The 16,953-nt window shown below is 42.4% G+C and overlaps 1 protein-coding gene across 1 annotated transcript; it reads right to left on the bottom strand.

Moving 5' to 3' along the window:
* Nucleotides 1–3,579: 3,579 nt before the first annotated feature.
* Nucleotides 3,580–14,225, bottom strand: PRICKLE1 (prickle homolog 1 (Drosophila)). The gene is made up of 7 exons (XM_009327605.1): nucleotides 14,094–14,225; nucleotides 11,749–11,862; nucleotides 10,768–10,905; nucleotides 10,068–10,271; nucleotides 9,554–9,740; nucleotides 8,545–9,408; nucleotides 3,580–5,850 (listed from the first exon to the last, which is right to left on the bottom strand). The coding sequence occupies exons 1-7, from the start codon at nucleotides 14,223–14,225 to the stop codon at nucleotides 4,994–4,996; spliced, it is 2,496 nt and encodes an 831-aa protein (XP_009325880.1). The 3' UTR covers nucleotides 3,580–4,993.
* Between the last annotated feature and the right edge of the window lie 2,728 nt (nucleotides 14,226–16,953).

Genomic DNA, 16,953 nt, shown 5'->3' with positions numbered 1-16,953 from the left:
AATTCTTTGGTGTTTTAGATTAGCCAATAGGTCAGTAAGATCTTTCAGAAGTTTGTTAGGTTGTCCTTAGCTTAATCTGACATTTTTTTAAAAATGGATTAAATTTTACTCTTGAACTAAGGAGCCTCTTGAATCTTTTTTATAAAAGTGCTGTTTCTGTGAAAGGTTTAATTCACATTCATGAGCGATAGGTAACTGGTTTTCCATTTAATACGTGTCATTATGTTGAATGTTCACATTTAACCTTTTGCGATGTATGCTTTCTGTTGATGTAAGTAAAATATTATGCCAATCACAACTTACTTAGTTAAGCAAGAAACGTGGCTTTTCGTCTTGCTTCCTGTAGAAACAAACATACGTATACTTTGGATTTATTTCATATATCAATGTAAAAAGTTGTCCTCGGTCTCGTGGACAGCCTCGATGGGGCTCCTGGAAAGGGGTAGGAAGAGCATTGGTGGAAGGAACCAGATGCTGTGCTGGAGGAATTTATTTTCTTCGTCACCGTTAAAGAGCTCCTGAAAAAAAAACCCTTACTCCTAGGGCTCATTAATGTGCAGATACCCTTAAAAGAATAAAAAGGGAAGAGGAAAAGGAAGGAAAGGACCGTGGAAATTCAGTGCTATCTGCCAAGGATGGAGCAGTTCTGAATGGATCTGTTACCTCACTGGGTGAGTTGGCAGCTTTGAGTGACAATGTAAGCGGGTAGGGTGAAAATTGGGAATAAAACCCAGATACGAAAGGAGCTGATGCCATAGATCAGAGAAGGACCAGTTCCTTGCGACCATGTTTTCTGTGCAAGGTTTTCTCTGCTGATGAGGATAATGTATTGGCCTAATATTTCTCACTATCATAAAGGTTGTGCTGGTTTTGGCTGGGATAGAGTTAATTTTCTTCCCAGTAGCTGGTATGGGGCTGTGTTTGGGATTTGTGCTGGAAACAGTGTTGATAACACAGGGATGTTTTCGTTACTGCTGAGCAGTGCTTACACAGGGTCAAGGCCTTTTCTGCTTCTCACCCCACCCCACCAGCGAGCAGGCTGGGGGTGCACAAGGAGCTGGGAGGGGACACAGCCGGGACAGCTGACCCCAACTGGCGGAAGGGATATCCCGTACCACATGACGTCATGCTCAGCAATAAAATCACGTCAGGATGGGGGGGAAGTTTGCCGGGGCTGCTATGGCTCAGGAACTGGCTGGGTGTCGGTTGGCTGGTGGTGAGCAGCTGGGGTTTTTTTTTTGTCACTGGGGTATTTTTTTTGTTTTTTTTTTGGTTGGTTGGTTGGTCTTTTTTTACCTATTAAACTGTCTTTATCTCAACCCACGGGTTTTCTTACTTTTACCCTTCCAATTCTCTCCCCCATCCCACCAGGGGGGAGTGAGCGAGCGAGCGGCTGTGCGGTGCTTAGGTGCCTACCAGGGTATAAGCTCCATTTGGAATATAGGTACTACTTCTAATAACAAACACAGCACAGAACTTACAGCTACGGTGACTGCATCTGAGTCTTGTGCTGGTAGCAGACACTATATCCCATACCATTCTCTTTAGACTTAAGGTGGAAGAATCAATTAGAAACATTTCTCATAGGAAGTGATCAAAAATAACGAAGTAGAAATCTTTTATGTCAAGCTGAAAAAACTAAACAAAGTTGTATAGCCGTCTTTAAACTGTGTAATTTTTAAAGTGGATAAAAATACAAGTTAGCCCGTCCTTCATTAAGCGTGGTTACGAGTACCTGTCATTCTTCCCCGGACATGAACGTCTCTCAGCAGTCCATCCCTCAGCAAAACAAAGCTGTCTAAATGTTTTCTAATGCTCTTAATTACTTGTGGTCCTGCAGCCCAGCATAGGTAAGGGAGAGGTACGTGCCTCAGAGCAGCGGTATCTAAACTAGCTCTGAACAAGCTGCTTAACCACTGGAAGGCAACAACGCTGGAGCACTGCTCCCCTAGGCATCGTGCCGTGCAACCCTACCTTCCTTGGCCGAGTCTGGTCTTGAGGGAAAATAGGTCAGAGCTCCTGCCTCGGGCTGGAAGAATCGCTGCTGTTTAGAGGGAGAGCAGCACTGCGTACAGGAGGTTTATTACCCCCTTGCACAGACAAACGTGCCTCTCATTTTTTCCTGAGTAAAACTGAGGACAAGGAAAGGCCTCCATCCGCTGCCAAAGCTTCCAGCTGAAAAACAACAATCTAGACAGTGGTGGTGGGAGAGGGGAACTGTCACTATTTACATCATCATGCATTTTGAAGTACCCAGAGCCCTTGCAGGAGCAGCAAGTTCCCAGTGCCCCGGCAACGACACCTTTAGCCCAAAGTTATCCTTGGGGTTTGTATAAGGGCATGGGGAAGAGGTACATCTTTCCGCTCATTTATTTTGAGGTTTAGAGGGAGGTAACGTGAAAGTTAACTCTGAAGATGATAGTTTGTAAATGACACGCTTTAGAGATCTGTGTTGAATAGTTGGTTGCTTTTTTTAAAGAAGAAAGTATTAAGAAGCAACTAACCATCTATGGAGAACTTTTATCATCTTTTATAATACTCGGTAAGACACTGCACTTTGGGAGAGTACATATGCTGTATCCCAGAAGATGGTGTAAGATCAGAAGAACTACCACGGGTGGAGCATTTCTCCGCGAGAGAGTTACTTGCTCCAAAAAGGACACAGCCGGAGCTGAACATCCCGGTTCCCTGCCTTTGGAAATGCAGGTAAGAATGGAAGGTCCCCATCATTGTTCGAGCATCCTGGGGAAAGTATTGACGAGTCAGCGTCTCTCCTCAAGTCCTGTACGTCCCGGCCGTCTGGTTGTAATACACTTGAGCACAACAGGCATTTGGCTGCTAGGAAAGCAAAAGCTGCCTAAGCCACCACGGCAGCCCGCCAGCTGGAAGCCTCCCACGAGCCGCCCATTGGCCCATGCAACGCAGCATGGTATGACTTTGATCAGCTTTCCTGTACACAAGACTTGCTTGTACTAGAAAAGAGACTGACTTACACGGTGAATACCACCTCTGGGAGTAAAGGAGCTCTTGCTTGTTTTACCCTGAAAAATACAGGCAAGTAACTGCCAGTTTGATTTAGCCTTAGCAATAGCTTCGTTTTCTTTGCCGGAAGCCGATACTCATGTGTCCATTCCCGCCCTTAGGTCTAGCTGCTTTTATTTCCAAACTTCGACATCCTCAAGAAGGGCAAGCTTAGTTCATCCTGCCAGGCTTTTTCGGTAGGAAGCATCTGTTATTTCATTAATTACCTTTCTTCAGGTGGTCAGAAAGCCAATGGCTTTAGCATTTACTATCTTAATCGGTGGATGTCACCGTTAATTCAACTAACAAATTTCTGCCCTTTCTTTAAACCAGTGGAAGAAGTTTCTTATAACTTAAAATAGCTCCTGCTCCACGTACGGGCTCAAGGCAACTTCTGAGATTACCTACTACTTTACAGGTTTTTTTGCCAGCTTGCCTTCTGGAACCACCCAGCATCTCCCCTTATGTAAGCGAACTTCAGAAACTACTTTTGGGAAAGGAGGGGAACAATAATAATGATAACTAAAAAAAAAATAATCCACATCCACAGGAGTTGCATATTTGTTGTACTGATATATTCCAGGCTTGTGTGGTTTTTACATTTATATAGTTTACATTTTGCTTGACCCATAAATAACACTTGCAAGATTAAGAGGGCCATAGTTTAGAGAGTATTTACATAGCCCCACCATGCATACAGAGCTTTTAATACCTAGTAGACAAAATTAAGCTGTTTTGCACTAAACATTTTTTCAGTATTTTTCAACTTAAAACCCCTGACTAAAACACAAGCAATAATTCATCCATAACGCTGCTGTTAAACCCCTAACAAATCTAGTTTGATATTGTAACAAACTTCTTCAAATTCAGGGATATAAAAATATTCAGCTTTTAAAATTTTAACTGTACAGTATGTACATTAGTATTTGCACTGTTAAATTATGAATACACTTAAGCCTATGAAATACTACATTATAAATATCAATGGGTTTTGATTTAAAATTGCAGCTAATACATTTTAAAACCTGGATAATGCATTTGAAAAGACAGAATTCTGGAGCCTAATCCTTTAAGCCCTTATGAAAGTATTTGTTACGTAAGTAGATTCATTGACTTAAATGGGGTTACATGCCTGAGCAAAGGACTCCAGCAGTTGTACCTCTCTCTTTCACTGCTGGGGGGTGCGGGGCACGGCCTAAACAACATCACCACTCGTTGGCAGCTAAGTCCAATTCCAGCAGCTGAATTAAGATCTTCCTTTAAACGGGCACAAAACCCCCCACCCTTACAGAGGGATGGAATCCTTAAAAAATTGTGGAGGGAAACGTATTGTGAAAGTTAAACGTATCAACCATTTAGTGCTGCTTTAGGATACATCAAGGCCTCAAGCACTTCAGCTCCCACACTCTGATTTTTGCCTCCTTAATAGTGGCCTCTTTGGAAACGGAGCATTTTCCCAAGTAAAAAAAAAAAGTCCAGTTTTTGTAAGGAAACTTGAAGGAGGAAGAGCGAGCTTTATCAGTGAAGAAAGGGCACAGTACAGAGCCTTCTTTTTCTTGGCGGTAAGAGGAGAAAGTCAAAGATCACCCTGTGTGGGTATAGCTACAGCACAGGACTGACGATTTTATTTATTGATCTCTGTTGAATCCCCTCTCTCAGATAGTTCAACGTAGGTGAATAGCGAGCGTAAAATAAAATGCCTACAAAACGCCTGTATCAAGAACTGCAGTAACACTATTTTGACAGCTGAAACATAATATGTAAACCTAGCAATATCTGAGCAGATCATCATTTGGCATGGTGACATTTCTGAATGTTACTTGTACAATGTAAACTCTGGCAGGGTTATCATTTACACTGGCAAAGCATGAAGAACCTTAGCAACTTGCCTAAGTACAATTATTAATATAAAAAGCTGTGGTTCGGACTGTAGCTACAGAGTTGACTGGACTTCCCAACTGTTAAAAATTAATTAAGAAATGATGCAATTTTTTCCTTTGTGTCCCCTCTTCTTCTTTGATTTGGTTGTCCTTTGCCCAAACTGAGAACTAGATAACGCAGTAGTTGGACCAGAAAGGTCATCTGTATAGTACGGATATCTCAGTGATCGTGGCTGTGGAATTGGCTGTCCTAGAAAATACCCTTCCTCTTCAGAATCGGATGATGAGGATGAAGTTGAACACCAGGAGTCATCTTCCTCACCATACAATCCAAAAAATTTATCAACCACCTGATTCCGCAGTGCATAATCAGACCTAGTATGGGCATATGGTCCATACAGCTCCGCATTTTGAATATACGCCCGAATCTCACGTGAGCTTCTATTCTGAATAAATTTTTCATGATCCTGAGGGGAGTAATAACGAAATCTCTCTCTTGGAGAGCACCTTCTTTCTGTGGCCAAGTTAAGTGCATTATCTGAACGAGACTTCCTACTTCTTCTACGATGATGAGAAGGCCGATTGCCACGCTCTTCAAAATGGTACACACGCCTACGAGTCCTTTCACTCATTGGAGGCTGACGTATTTCAACATTCTCGTAACTTCCATTATCAATGACATCATCGGAAAACTTCACTTGCTGTGGTCTAGACTGGGATTTAGATCTTCTCAGTACAGGCATATGCACTGGCTTTTCCTCCGGTAAGACCTTTTCCTGACACAACTCTGAGCTCAGGCTCTTCAAGGACTCTGTGCTCCGGTGGAGCATTGAAGAATTCAGAGTTCCCATGTTGCTCATTTTCTCACAGTCCTCTACCTCCAGTTCTTGGAAAGTTTGCAAAGAATAGAGAGATGGCCGTGGCTTGCCTTCTCCATCCATCGAAGCCCCTGTGGTGGGAGCAGAGAAAGGAGGAGAAGGAAAATGAGAGGTCTGTCAAAGAGATAAGTCTTACAACAAAATATTAAACATTTCTTTTCAGTAAAGCAGACCTTGTTAGTGTTTTTTGGAACTACTACCAAAAGGACTGGCTTCATAGAAGACTTAAGCTTTGTTTTGACGTAAAACATTTAAGTATTAGCTCTGATTACCAAAAAGTTCGGTAACATTAGGAGGACATCAAGAGGGGAAGAAGTTTAGGGAGTTTAAAATATTTAAACAGCTCTAACACGCATACAGCTAAGTCTCTAAGAAAAAAAGAATTACTTAAAATTATTCTACGGTCCGTGCTTGCCATTTTTAAGGCTAAAATATTTCATAGAATCATAGAATCATTAAGGTTGGAAAAGACCTCTAAGATCATCGAGTCCAACTGTCAACCCAACACCACCATGCCCACTAAACCATGTCCCTAAGTGCCTCATCTACCCGTCTTTTAAATACCTCCAGGGATGGTGACTCGACCCCTTCCCTGGGCAGCCTGTTCCAATGTTTAGCCACTCTTTCAGTAAAGAAATTTTTCCTCACATCCAATCTAAACCTCCCCTGGCGCAACTTGAGGCCATTTCCTCTTGTCCTATCACTTGTTACTTGGGAGAAGAGACCAACACCCACCTCGCTACCAGCCTCCTTTCAGGTAGTTGTAGAGCGCGATGAGGTCTCCCCTCAGCCTCCTTTTCTCCAGGCTAAACAACCCCAGCTCCCTCAGCCGCTCCTCATAAGGCTTGTTCTCCAGACCCCTCACCAGCCTCGTTGCCCTTCTCTGGACACGTTCCAACATCTCAACATCCTTCTTGTAGTGAGGGGCCCAAAACTGAACACAGTATTCGAGGTGCGGCCGCACCAGTGCTGAGTACAGGGGCACTATCACTTCCCTGCTCCTGCTGGCCACACTATTTCTGATACAGGCCAGGATGCCGTTGGCCTTCTTAGCCGCCTGGGCACACTGCCGGCTCATGTTCAGCCGGCTGTCGACCAACACCCCCAGGTCCTTTTCCGCCAGGCAGCTTTCCAGCCACTCTTCCCCAAGCCTGTAGCGCTGCATGGGGTTGTTGTGGCCAAAGTGCAGGACCCGGCACTTGGCCTTGTTGAAGCTCATACAGTTGGCCTGGGCCCATCGATCCAGCCTGTCCAGGTCCCTCTGCAGAGCCTTCCTACCCTCGAGCAGATCAACACTGCCGCCCAACTTGGTGTCGTCTGCAAACTTACTGAGGGTGCACTCGATCCCCTCATCCAGATCATTGATAAAGATATTGAACAGAACTGGCCCCAATACTGAGCCCTGGGGAACACCGCTCGTGACCGGCCGCCAACTGGATTGAACTCCATTTACCACAACTCTCTGGGCCCGGCCATCCAGCCAGTTCTTTACCCAGCGCAGAGTCCACCTGTCTAAGCCGTGAGCCACCAGCTTCTCTAGGAGAATGCTGTGGGAGACGGTGTCAAAGGCCTTACTGAAGTCCAGGTAGACCACATCCACAGCCTTTCCCTCGTCCACTAGGCGGGTCACCTGGTCATAGAAGGAGATGAGGTTGGTCAAGCAGGACCTGCCTCTCATGAACCCGTGCTGGCTGGGCCTGATGCCCTGGTTGTCCCGCTATGTTTCTGGTATTTCTGGTATCACTAAATTCAGTATTCCAGCTGTTTCTACAGGAAAGCCAGGCTTACTGCCTCGCAAAGAAGGATCCTTACCCTCCAAAAATCATCAGCAGTAAGCTGGCGTGGTTTATTCCAGGTTTGTGTCCGATGACCCTTCATTCCCACAACAGCAGCGTCATCTGCCTGTGACATTCCCAAGTGCCATACCGCTAGTTCCTCCTCCCATGCCCCCTGAACCAAGCTCCCCTCATCAGTTCCCTCATTACTGCACGTGGTCAGTCCTGAGCTACACGAGCATAGCTACAGTAATTCAGATTACAGAAGGAAAGGAATGGAGAAGAGGATAGGACAACTTTTAAAATGGGCCTCTCGTACCTAACTCTCAGGCTTGGGTTTTTGCTAGGGAAATCGGAAAGGAAGGTTAACACACACAAACACACAGACAGTTGCATATCTGACTTCTATCCCTTTGGCTAATTTCAATCACGTTTGACAAGGAGGTTCACAAAAGTGGATTATCAGTTTCTCTTTAGTCAATGGAGAAAGATAATCTCATAAACCTCATTTCCTAAGGCTAAGAAGCTTACCATCCTTTCAGATTTTCTACATATTTTTACAAGCAAATCAGGAAATTACCTAAAGTGTTTTGCAGGTTATCTTTAATATTATTCTAGTATATAATGCAACTTCTTGTACTTAAGGTATGGAAACAAATAAATCTTCGTTTGCTTAAAGCGGTGGTTTGTATATAACAAATGCATAGTCCAAGACCATTCTTACTCTGTTTAACATTATGGATTTTTTTGTTATAAGCAAAGGAAAGAATTCAAAGGAAAGGAGAAGAATGTAAATAGAATTTAAGTAGCAGAAATATATCTTGTGGAAGAATATGTGCTTGATAAAAGCTATTGCCTACTTTACGTGCATCTCTTGCTACTAAAGCTTTTTAGAAATCACAGATATGGAAAGTCTTAGTTCAAAATACTCCAACATGCACGCTTTGGTTGACCTCTCCATCAAAACCATTCATTTTTTTCCCCCATTACCTGTTACGTTAGACAAAGCCAAAGAATCCATTGAGTCTCGAACACTTTGTTCTTGCTGTTTCAGGTCAGACAAACATTCAAGTGAACCTCCATACCACGGTGTCTGGTCGTGTTTGTATCCTGACGCCCCGTGTTCCATGTCTAGCTCCTGGATTTTCCTGCTGCTGGCAGGGCCTGGGTGGCTGCCATAGGCAGAGTCACCCAAGCCATCCTGTGACTGGGCCCAGTACATGTCTGGTTGATACTTCTTACTTGCCAGGCTTGGATTATTTTTTTTCAAGTCCAACTTGCTCTTGACCATGCTATCAGAAATCCAGTGTTCGCTTGATCTAATGTCTACTTCAGCAGGCTGCTGGAAGAGGCTTTTATCACCAAACTTCAGAAGAAGTTGAGTCATGTAGTCTTCGTGTTCAGCCCATTCTTCAGGGTCTTCAGGCATTTCTTGCTCTACTCTTCCTTTCCAGAAGTCTTCATTAACAAAGCTTGCCTCTTCCCTTGAAAGGCTTAAATCATCCAGCTTACGAGAAAGGGTATCATCGGCATTGCCTGAAAGGCCAGGAAATTTGTAATTGAGGGCCGGCGACAGGAGGAGAGACTGGCGGCACTGGTCAGCTGACCGGCTGCTTTTTCCCATGCGGACGCTCCTCCTAGAATCTCTGGATCGAGCAGACTGAAACGCAGAATCAGAAGAGTCGGAGGCATGAACATCCTCTCCCAAGCTGCAGGTTTTTGAACAGTAAATCTGCCCTTGCTTTGGAAGGAAAGGGCAGCCAAGCAAAGAGGTCTTGCACTGAGCACAAGAAAAGCAAGTCTCTGTGGCATGCCAGTGCTGTCCATCATAGGTCATCTGAGCATGGTCAACACCTGGAAAGGGAGAAAAAGCAATGCTTTGGGTTTCTCTAAAAAAGAAAAATCACTTGCACAATCCACACTTCTGGAATGTGAAATAATTTCATAAATTGGCTTTCCCTTAATTTGTAAGTTTAATGCTTAAAAAGGACATACTTACCGATGTGTTCCCCACAGGTCTCACAGTATTCCGCATAGAGAGATTCAAAACAGTTACAGCAGAATGGTCGCCCATCCTTCATGATGTATCTCTGTCCACCCAGGATTGTTTCACACTCAAGGCAACAGAAGTGCTTCATGTGCCAGTGGCGACCTTCAGCTTCTGTACACTCATCAGCAAAAATGATCTTTTCAGAGATAAAAAGTAAAGTATTAGTTAAGTGGCCAAAACCTCACTGATGCTATTTTGGCATATTTGTACAGATCCTTTTTCTAATTCAATCTACAAGATTCAATTCTAAATACAGGTATGCACTTTCTAAACACCATCATATTGCTTGTAATATTGCCAATTTGACAAGAAATGAATCCCCCCCTCAGCCTTCAAACACATCTATGCAGCGGAGTCCTGACTTCTTAAACAAATGCATCTGAAGTTAGTAATTGCCCAAATGATGCAGTTTGTTACCTGAACAACAGGAGCGTAGACTGGCTGTGAAATGTGAATTATTTACCTCATCGCAGGCTGAACATCGAGGTTTGAGAAGCTCAGCGTGGTGTCTGCCACAGTGAATTTTTCCATCTTGGTAGAAGTAGATAAGGTCAACGAGCAGCTCGTTACATGTGAAGCACACGAAACAGGAGGGATGCCAGCACACACCAGGCCCAGCTCTCGAGGCAAAAACTGCAACTTCACCGCCGTTAACTTTTGTACCACACTAGGAACAAAACCAGAAGGTGAACACACTTCCCATCCCAAACTACTAGCTTCTAGCATTTAAACTAAGTTAAAACACCAAACCCAATATGCAGGTTTTATTCCAAAATTCTGACAAGAGGGGAAAAAAATATTCTCCATTTTGGTCTAGACAAACTGTGCATCAACAAACCTCTTGTGAATAGAAGTTTATTTAATACATAATAACATTTTTAAGAATATGCCTGTTTTTCGTTTGTCATTACTTACGTATGAGTCAGCAACAGGTTTTTTTGAGTAGGAAATATATCAAAGATTCAGTTCATTCCCGGTATCAAAGGCTGTGTTTTGCTTAAGCAAGCACTACCTTCTTTCTATTTACGTGCAGTTTCAAAAATATGCTCTTTTTTTTTTTTGGCATTCCGACATAGACAGAGATAAGCTTACACGTAATATTGAGATACTGTAGTTTTACATTATTCAGCCCGCTAGTTGGCTTGTGGCGCCAGTAGTATTACCTGTTCACAAACCGCATGCATCACTGCTCTTGAGAGTAGTTTAATAGTTCCTCGGCCGAGTGCCTCCTTTTTGCGCTGAGAACTGAACATCTGCAGTTCCTTCTTTTCTTCTTCACTTAAAGACTGGCAGTATCTCACCTTCCAGTGAAAACACAGGAGAACTTATTTTAGATACTGAGCTTTTAAAGTAACAGATTAATAAGTAAGTGCATATATGCAAGAAGTTCATCAGGCGTGATGGCAATCATCATTAAACTTTTCCAACTTGTCTTCTCTACCATCTTACTATTTAGCTAATATGGCATAATACAAAAGTAGTACGGAGAGAGATTTTGCATTACGGGGAAAAAAAACCCCACCATGCTAAACTAAGAAGTTGTCTAGGCAAGAAATAAGATTTTAAAAAGCCAAACCAAAACCTGCTGCTATCCTAAAATAATGGAATGAACCTAAATCAGCCATAACATTGTCCTTTAGATTTATGGCTAAGTGCCCACAACTAAGTATTGCAGTATACACAAGATCTTAAGTATTGACACCCCCGCCCCCTTTCCTTACAAAGAGCTTGTTTGTTATTTCCACTTCTACTCCAAATTACACTGCATATCTGAGATGCAAACCTTTTACTATCACAAAGCATCCTTTTTGTGTGCTACAATGCAATTCCAGGAATTTGTAGGTTCCTGGTAATTGGTGGGTGGCTGCAAACACTATAAAACCAACTTGTGTTAAGTTTATTGCAGTGACACCAGCCTCCCTAACAAGCAAAGGCAGCGTCCTTCCAGACAGCTCTTATCTGCACACAAGCCAACCGGACAGCTAAACAATGGACTCAGTGTACACACCGTGCTGCTTTATAGGTCAGATGCCACTGCAGGCCACAGTTTAGGCTTGTAATAAATACACAGGTAGGTAATTCTCCACGTAAAAGCCACCAGGGAGACCTAAGCCCTGACGGTGCACCCTAAATTCTGTATTTACCTCATTATCGTGAGGTGGCAGCTGATAGAGAAGTTGTTTAATTCGGTGTTTCTCTCCAGGGCTGTTAACGTAAGGGACCTTCTCCTCTGGCAAGCAGGCGAAATACAGCTGGACCTGACCAGGAGGAACGCAGAGTTCAGAGCGAGGGACACACATCACCCAAGCGCTGCAAGCGTCCTTCAGCTACTGTTTTATCTCAGGTCTCATTTATGAGTGAAGAAGGTTACGCTACATTAGACCTGTGACAGGGTTTGTGCTGAAAATAGGAGACCCAGATGAACCAGCTCAGCAAACCTGAATTGTCTCTGATAAAACTAGCACCCAGCTGCTGAATTGCTTTTCTGGAATGCAATTTGCAGTGACAATTAGGGGGGTATCATAAATTATGCACATTTAATGTTCTCATTATTCCCACCCCCTTCAGGGCTGGTCAACAACCCTGTGGAAATTCCAAGTTTCCCTCTGCAATTTACCACACAAGGCATGAAGCTTTCCAGAAAACAGCCACTATATAAACAAATTTAATTTGCTCTCTGCATTTTACACATTGTTGAGACAAAAGCTGTTTTGTAGTCTCCCGCTGATCAGGTTCACCCAAAGCATCAGCTTTCATTGCTTCCATGTGGGCTTTGGTAAGAAGGTGGAAACATCCTTCCCTTGGGAGGAGGCTGGATCCAGCCACACTTCAATCAGATGCAAATTAACGAAATTTTCACAGGCTGCATGTTTTTGATAAAGAAATCAATATTAAGTGTACACACCTATCAGTCTTCACTTTTTTTTTTTTCAGAAGAAAATTATGACAGGAAAGCTGTAATGAACACTATGACAAAGCCCAATGGCAAAAAATATTTTTGTGGAACAGCTACAGATTTATTGTTTTTCCTATGCAGTTTCCAGCTTGTCACGAGGCCTGGGGCTGTAAATAAGAGCCAACTATTGGCAAAAATATTACTTGCCATCCAGATTTAAATAATGCTCAGGTCAACAGCTTATTACTGTGCAAGACAGATAAAACAGAGGCAGTAATCAGTCACTTGACTCAGGAAGCAAGGGAAAGGTTGTACGAAACATGATTTGGCCTTCATTTAACCAAAATTTAAACATCAGAAGTCTACTGTAAGCCCACTTACTACTGACTGTATTTCAAGAAGCTGTAGGAAAAGATAACACATGCAGTACAAAATGAAGCTTTAAAGATATTTTATGCCCTTTTCTCAAGTCTATTGCACCGTTCTCAAAATAAGTAGTTCTTCTTAGAAAAAAACCTTTAGTGAGTTTGAGCTAGCTGGATTATGAGGGTATTTTATGTCATTTAATTGTTCTGGCAGAACGTTACCTTGCTGTTCGCCTTAAGGTTCGATTCATCAGGATTCTTATATATGCTTAAGCAAGTGATAAAAAGCTTCCCTAAAAATAGCTTATTACTTGCCACTCCTGCTGACTTTTTACTTTTTTCATGATTAAGAAAATCTCTGCATAGCAAAAAGGAGACATCTTCTGCACCTTTGTAACTATGGACTGTATTAGCTTGCCAGCTGAAGGAGGGTTGCTCTGCCTCCATTAACAAACATTGCAAAGCCACTCTACCCATTTAACACTGGGTATTACTGAGTACACAGCTTCAGCACAGTTGCAATATCATCAAGTAAATGAATACTATGAGAGGTTCATTTTGATCTCAGCTTACTCATCAATAATTTCACTTTTATTTCCATTACCGTCATGTTATAGAAGATAAAGAAGAAAGGGGAGAGGGGAAGGAACAGCCCAACCAACCCACGAATGTCGGCTCCAGAGACCATACAAGAGAAATCCTGGCATGAACAAATGGCAGGCGTACAACTATTTAAACAAGCGTAAAATACATTACTACCTGTCACAGTGACAGAATATTTTTGTTTATGTGTGGTGGAGTAGCATACATGTTCCAGTTGTCAAATGCCTAATTATTTAAAGAGTTGTACACGTGCAGTGAAGTACTGGCCAAGTAGCACAATGTCACGAGGTATGCCATGAGCTTTAATTTAACCTAATAACTTATTTCAAAGAGAAAGCAAATTTCTATGCTGCTTTTAAACTCGACAATACATGCCTCTGCAGCACATATTTATTGAAAAATCTTGACTGGGAACTTTTTTTGGAACATAAAACTCCTCAGTGGTGAGGATTTTAAGCTCCCTAAACACAGCCTCATTGGAATAGGAAACAAAACAAGAAGTGTTCTAGATGAATTTAAGTTTTATATATTATAAGAATTTAAATAGACTTGTAGAGGCAGGGTATCGCTCCCTTAGACAGTCCTTACGAGGCTTATTTTAAAAATGCAGAAGCAGAGTCGGTACCTGCTCTGGTCTGAGGCCTGGGGGGACCCAGGCATATTCTTCCAAGGCACAGCCAGAGTCATCGTCAGATGTTGAGCTTCGCTGACACCCGAAAACGAGATTGTTAGCTTTGGGCTCCATCTCCGATGGCATAAGTATGAAGCGTTAAATATTTCAGCTGCAGCTCATCAAGCAATTGGTCTGGAGGAAGAGATTAACAGAGCTTTAATAAATTTGAACATGCAACGACTAATTATCAGTGTAAATGATCTTACAACAGTTTAGTATTCCTTGTGTTGCCCAGAACAATAAATGATTGAAACATCATTACAACTTGCTACAAGCAATTCAAAAGTGCTTAAAAGAGTTATAAAAATAAAACTACTCAAGAAAAAGAAAACCAGACGCACGCTATCACGTTTGGCAACCAACGTGTATTTCAATATTATCACTTGTCATCTTTTATACTTCTGCTTGTTTCATATCACAGGTTATATGTAGGTATATCTAGGAAAGACTCATTGAGCAGATATTAACAAAAGGAATGACACGAGCTCTTCCTGAAGTCATTACTACCACCAATCTAGTAACACAAAAGACATGACAACCGCTTGTCAAAAACTAAAGAAATTGTCGGGGAAAGACGGCTGTGCAAGTAGCATCCTGTTTTTCACAAGGTAGGCACAGAGCAGTGATCGTGTGCTGGATTCCTCCGAGAACTTTGTTTTAGCTCTATTGGAGCGGAAGGGTGTTGGTCCAGTTAAATATCTGAAATCCAATTATGCCAGATTAGGCTCTGTAAAATACATCGTAATTGTTCTGTTAATTTAAAACCCTACAGGGAGATGCTTCTGTTGATTCATGAAGCCTGCAAAGCTTAATATCAGTGGGATCATTTTGAGTCACAACTGGCAAAGAAGGCTCTCGCCAACATCCGTAGCATTCTGCAGTAAAAAGCTTATTAAGATAAATATCTTACATTAATTCTAGCAGAAGTCCTTAGGAAATTCAGACCAGGAATTTCAGTGAAATACAGCTTACCAAAAGCTGAGAAGATGTATCCTACCATGACAGACATCCTGACCACTGGGGTTAGAAACAAGCTTGCTTTTACAGTACAACATTACACAAGCTGTGCCTTCCCTGTTTTAGGCAATTCTTTCACCTATTCATCTAAACACAGATGCAATTTTATCAATGCTAGATGTGAGCTGTAGAAAATTTTAATCTCCTTGACATATAACCTTGCTGGTGAGTCTAAAGGAGAGAGCAATCTAAAAACTTCTGGTGGGTCCCACATTACATTTCCAGTCTCATCACCACCGTATTAGAGAAAATAAGTTGCTGCTAGATCACAGGTGGAAGAAAGATTTAAGACCGCGTACCCAAGTATTCTGCTAGTTACTCAACAGGAGTTTCTCCTTCAAGTGTGAGGCACTGGTTCGTGCCAGGCTCTGTTCATTCAGCACGTAAACCCAAACCTGCTCAATAAAAAGTGGCCACATGCATCCAAAGCTACAAACTCGGAGAAATGATGATATTCAGTACTACACAGTCTGTCTACCCCAGTTTTTAAGAAGTCTATACATTCCCACAGCCAATATGGAGAGATGGGATTACTTAACTCTTCCACTGGGCTAGCACTCAAAAAATTTAACTTGTTTGTTAACTTTACTCCAAAAACTTCTGGTTCGAAAACATATGCACTATTTTTGGCGCACTGCTAAGATGCCAACACGCTTCTATTACACTGCATAGCTGCACTGTAATAAAAGATTCATTTAATATTTGACGGTGCAAGCAAACCTGCCAACCTCCCCTTTGAGAACAGGCTATTTCCACAAAGCTTGTCAGCTGTCAGGCAAATTCTGAAATCATACTCTAGCTGAACAACTGAAGGCTAGCAAAACAGCTTCTAAGCTTAGCATCACCATATTACAACCTCTGTCAAAGAAGGCAAGTAAAACTAAACTCAGTCCTAAAAGCTCAATCCTGTGTATTGAAAATATAAAGACAGACATCCTGGTACATACTAGATCCCCTGAATTAATTTCCTTCAGAAACAGCTAATAAGACAAGTGATACAAACCCGTTTCCCCTCTCCACGTACTAGTAGAAGTGAAGTCAACCATCAGGTATGGGTTTTGTTATTGTTTGTATAAAACTGGGGGGGGGCGGCAGGGGAGGAGGGATGGAGGAATACTGAGATGCAGTTAAGAAATCACTGCTAGCAAAAAAAGGCAACAGCGCTCACTGTTGCAGATGGATGGGGATGCTCAGGTTGGCAGCTTGTGTCCCGCATCATCTATACCCAAATAATTCTTAAGTATAAAATCATTATGAGTATCACTGAGAAGCCCAAGTCCTTCCAAGATGATCTTAGCAGCAGATGAACTGTTTTACAATTTCCCTTCAGAAAGAGGTAGATACTAGTTTATAATAATATGCCACTTGCTGACGCCTAAGCTGGTATTTCCAATTCTTATGGCATTGCATCATGAGAACTTGTGCTGGTCAGACTGTCGCTTCTCAAGAACTGACACCTGCCCGATAACCCAGGAATAAAAGGAGTCACTAGATGAAACATCTTTGCCAGCATTTCATTAGGCAGTGCGACCTCAACCGCACCACAGGAAGCAGATCTGAAATGTAACTTAGGCAAAGAGACAGGTTCAGCTCTGCCAGTCCCCGGGCACTGGAGCAGGCCGTACCCCGGCCCGCTCACACGGCACCCTGCACTCACAAGCACACAGGTAATTAAGTAATTGCTTCGTATTGATTGTTCAAAAACCTCTCTCCACAAGATCAAAGATTAACTTCTGACTTACTTTCTTCTCTTGAAAGACAAGGAAACAAAACAAAATCTGAATGTATGCAGACT

Source organism: Pygoscelis adeliae, unplaced genomic scaffold, assembly GCF_000699105.1.
Source record: "Pygoscelis adeliae isolate BGI_AS28 unplaced genomic scaffold, ASM69910v1 Scaffold113, whole genome shotgun sequence".
Taxonomy (NCBI): domain Eukaryota; kingdom Metazoa; phylum Chordata; class Aves; order Sphenisciformes; family Spheniscidae; genus Pygoscelis; species Pygoscelis adeliae.
Note: the sequence above shows the minus strand (reverse complement) of the source record. Positions and strands in the feature narration are given on the sequence as shown.

Bases quoted from the DNA above. Each gene is read 5' to 3' on its own strand.
- PRICKLE1 (XM_009327605.1), bottom strand. From the start codon at position 14,225: ATGCCATCGGAGATGGAGCCCAAAGCTAACAATCTCGTTTTCGGGTGT. The intron at 10,906-11,748 runs GTAAATACAGAA...TTTCACTGGAAG, and splicing joins TGCCACCTCACGATAATGAG to GTGAGATACTGCCAGTCTTT. The intron at 9,409-9,553 runs GTAAGTATGTCC...CTCCCTTTCCAG, and splicing joins GACCTGTGGGGAACACATCG to GTGTTGACCATGCTCAGATG.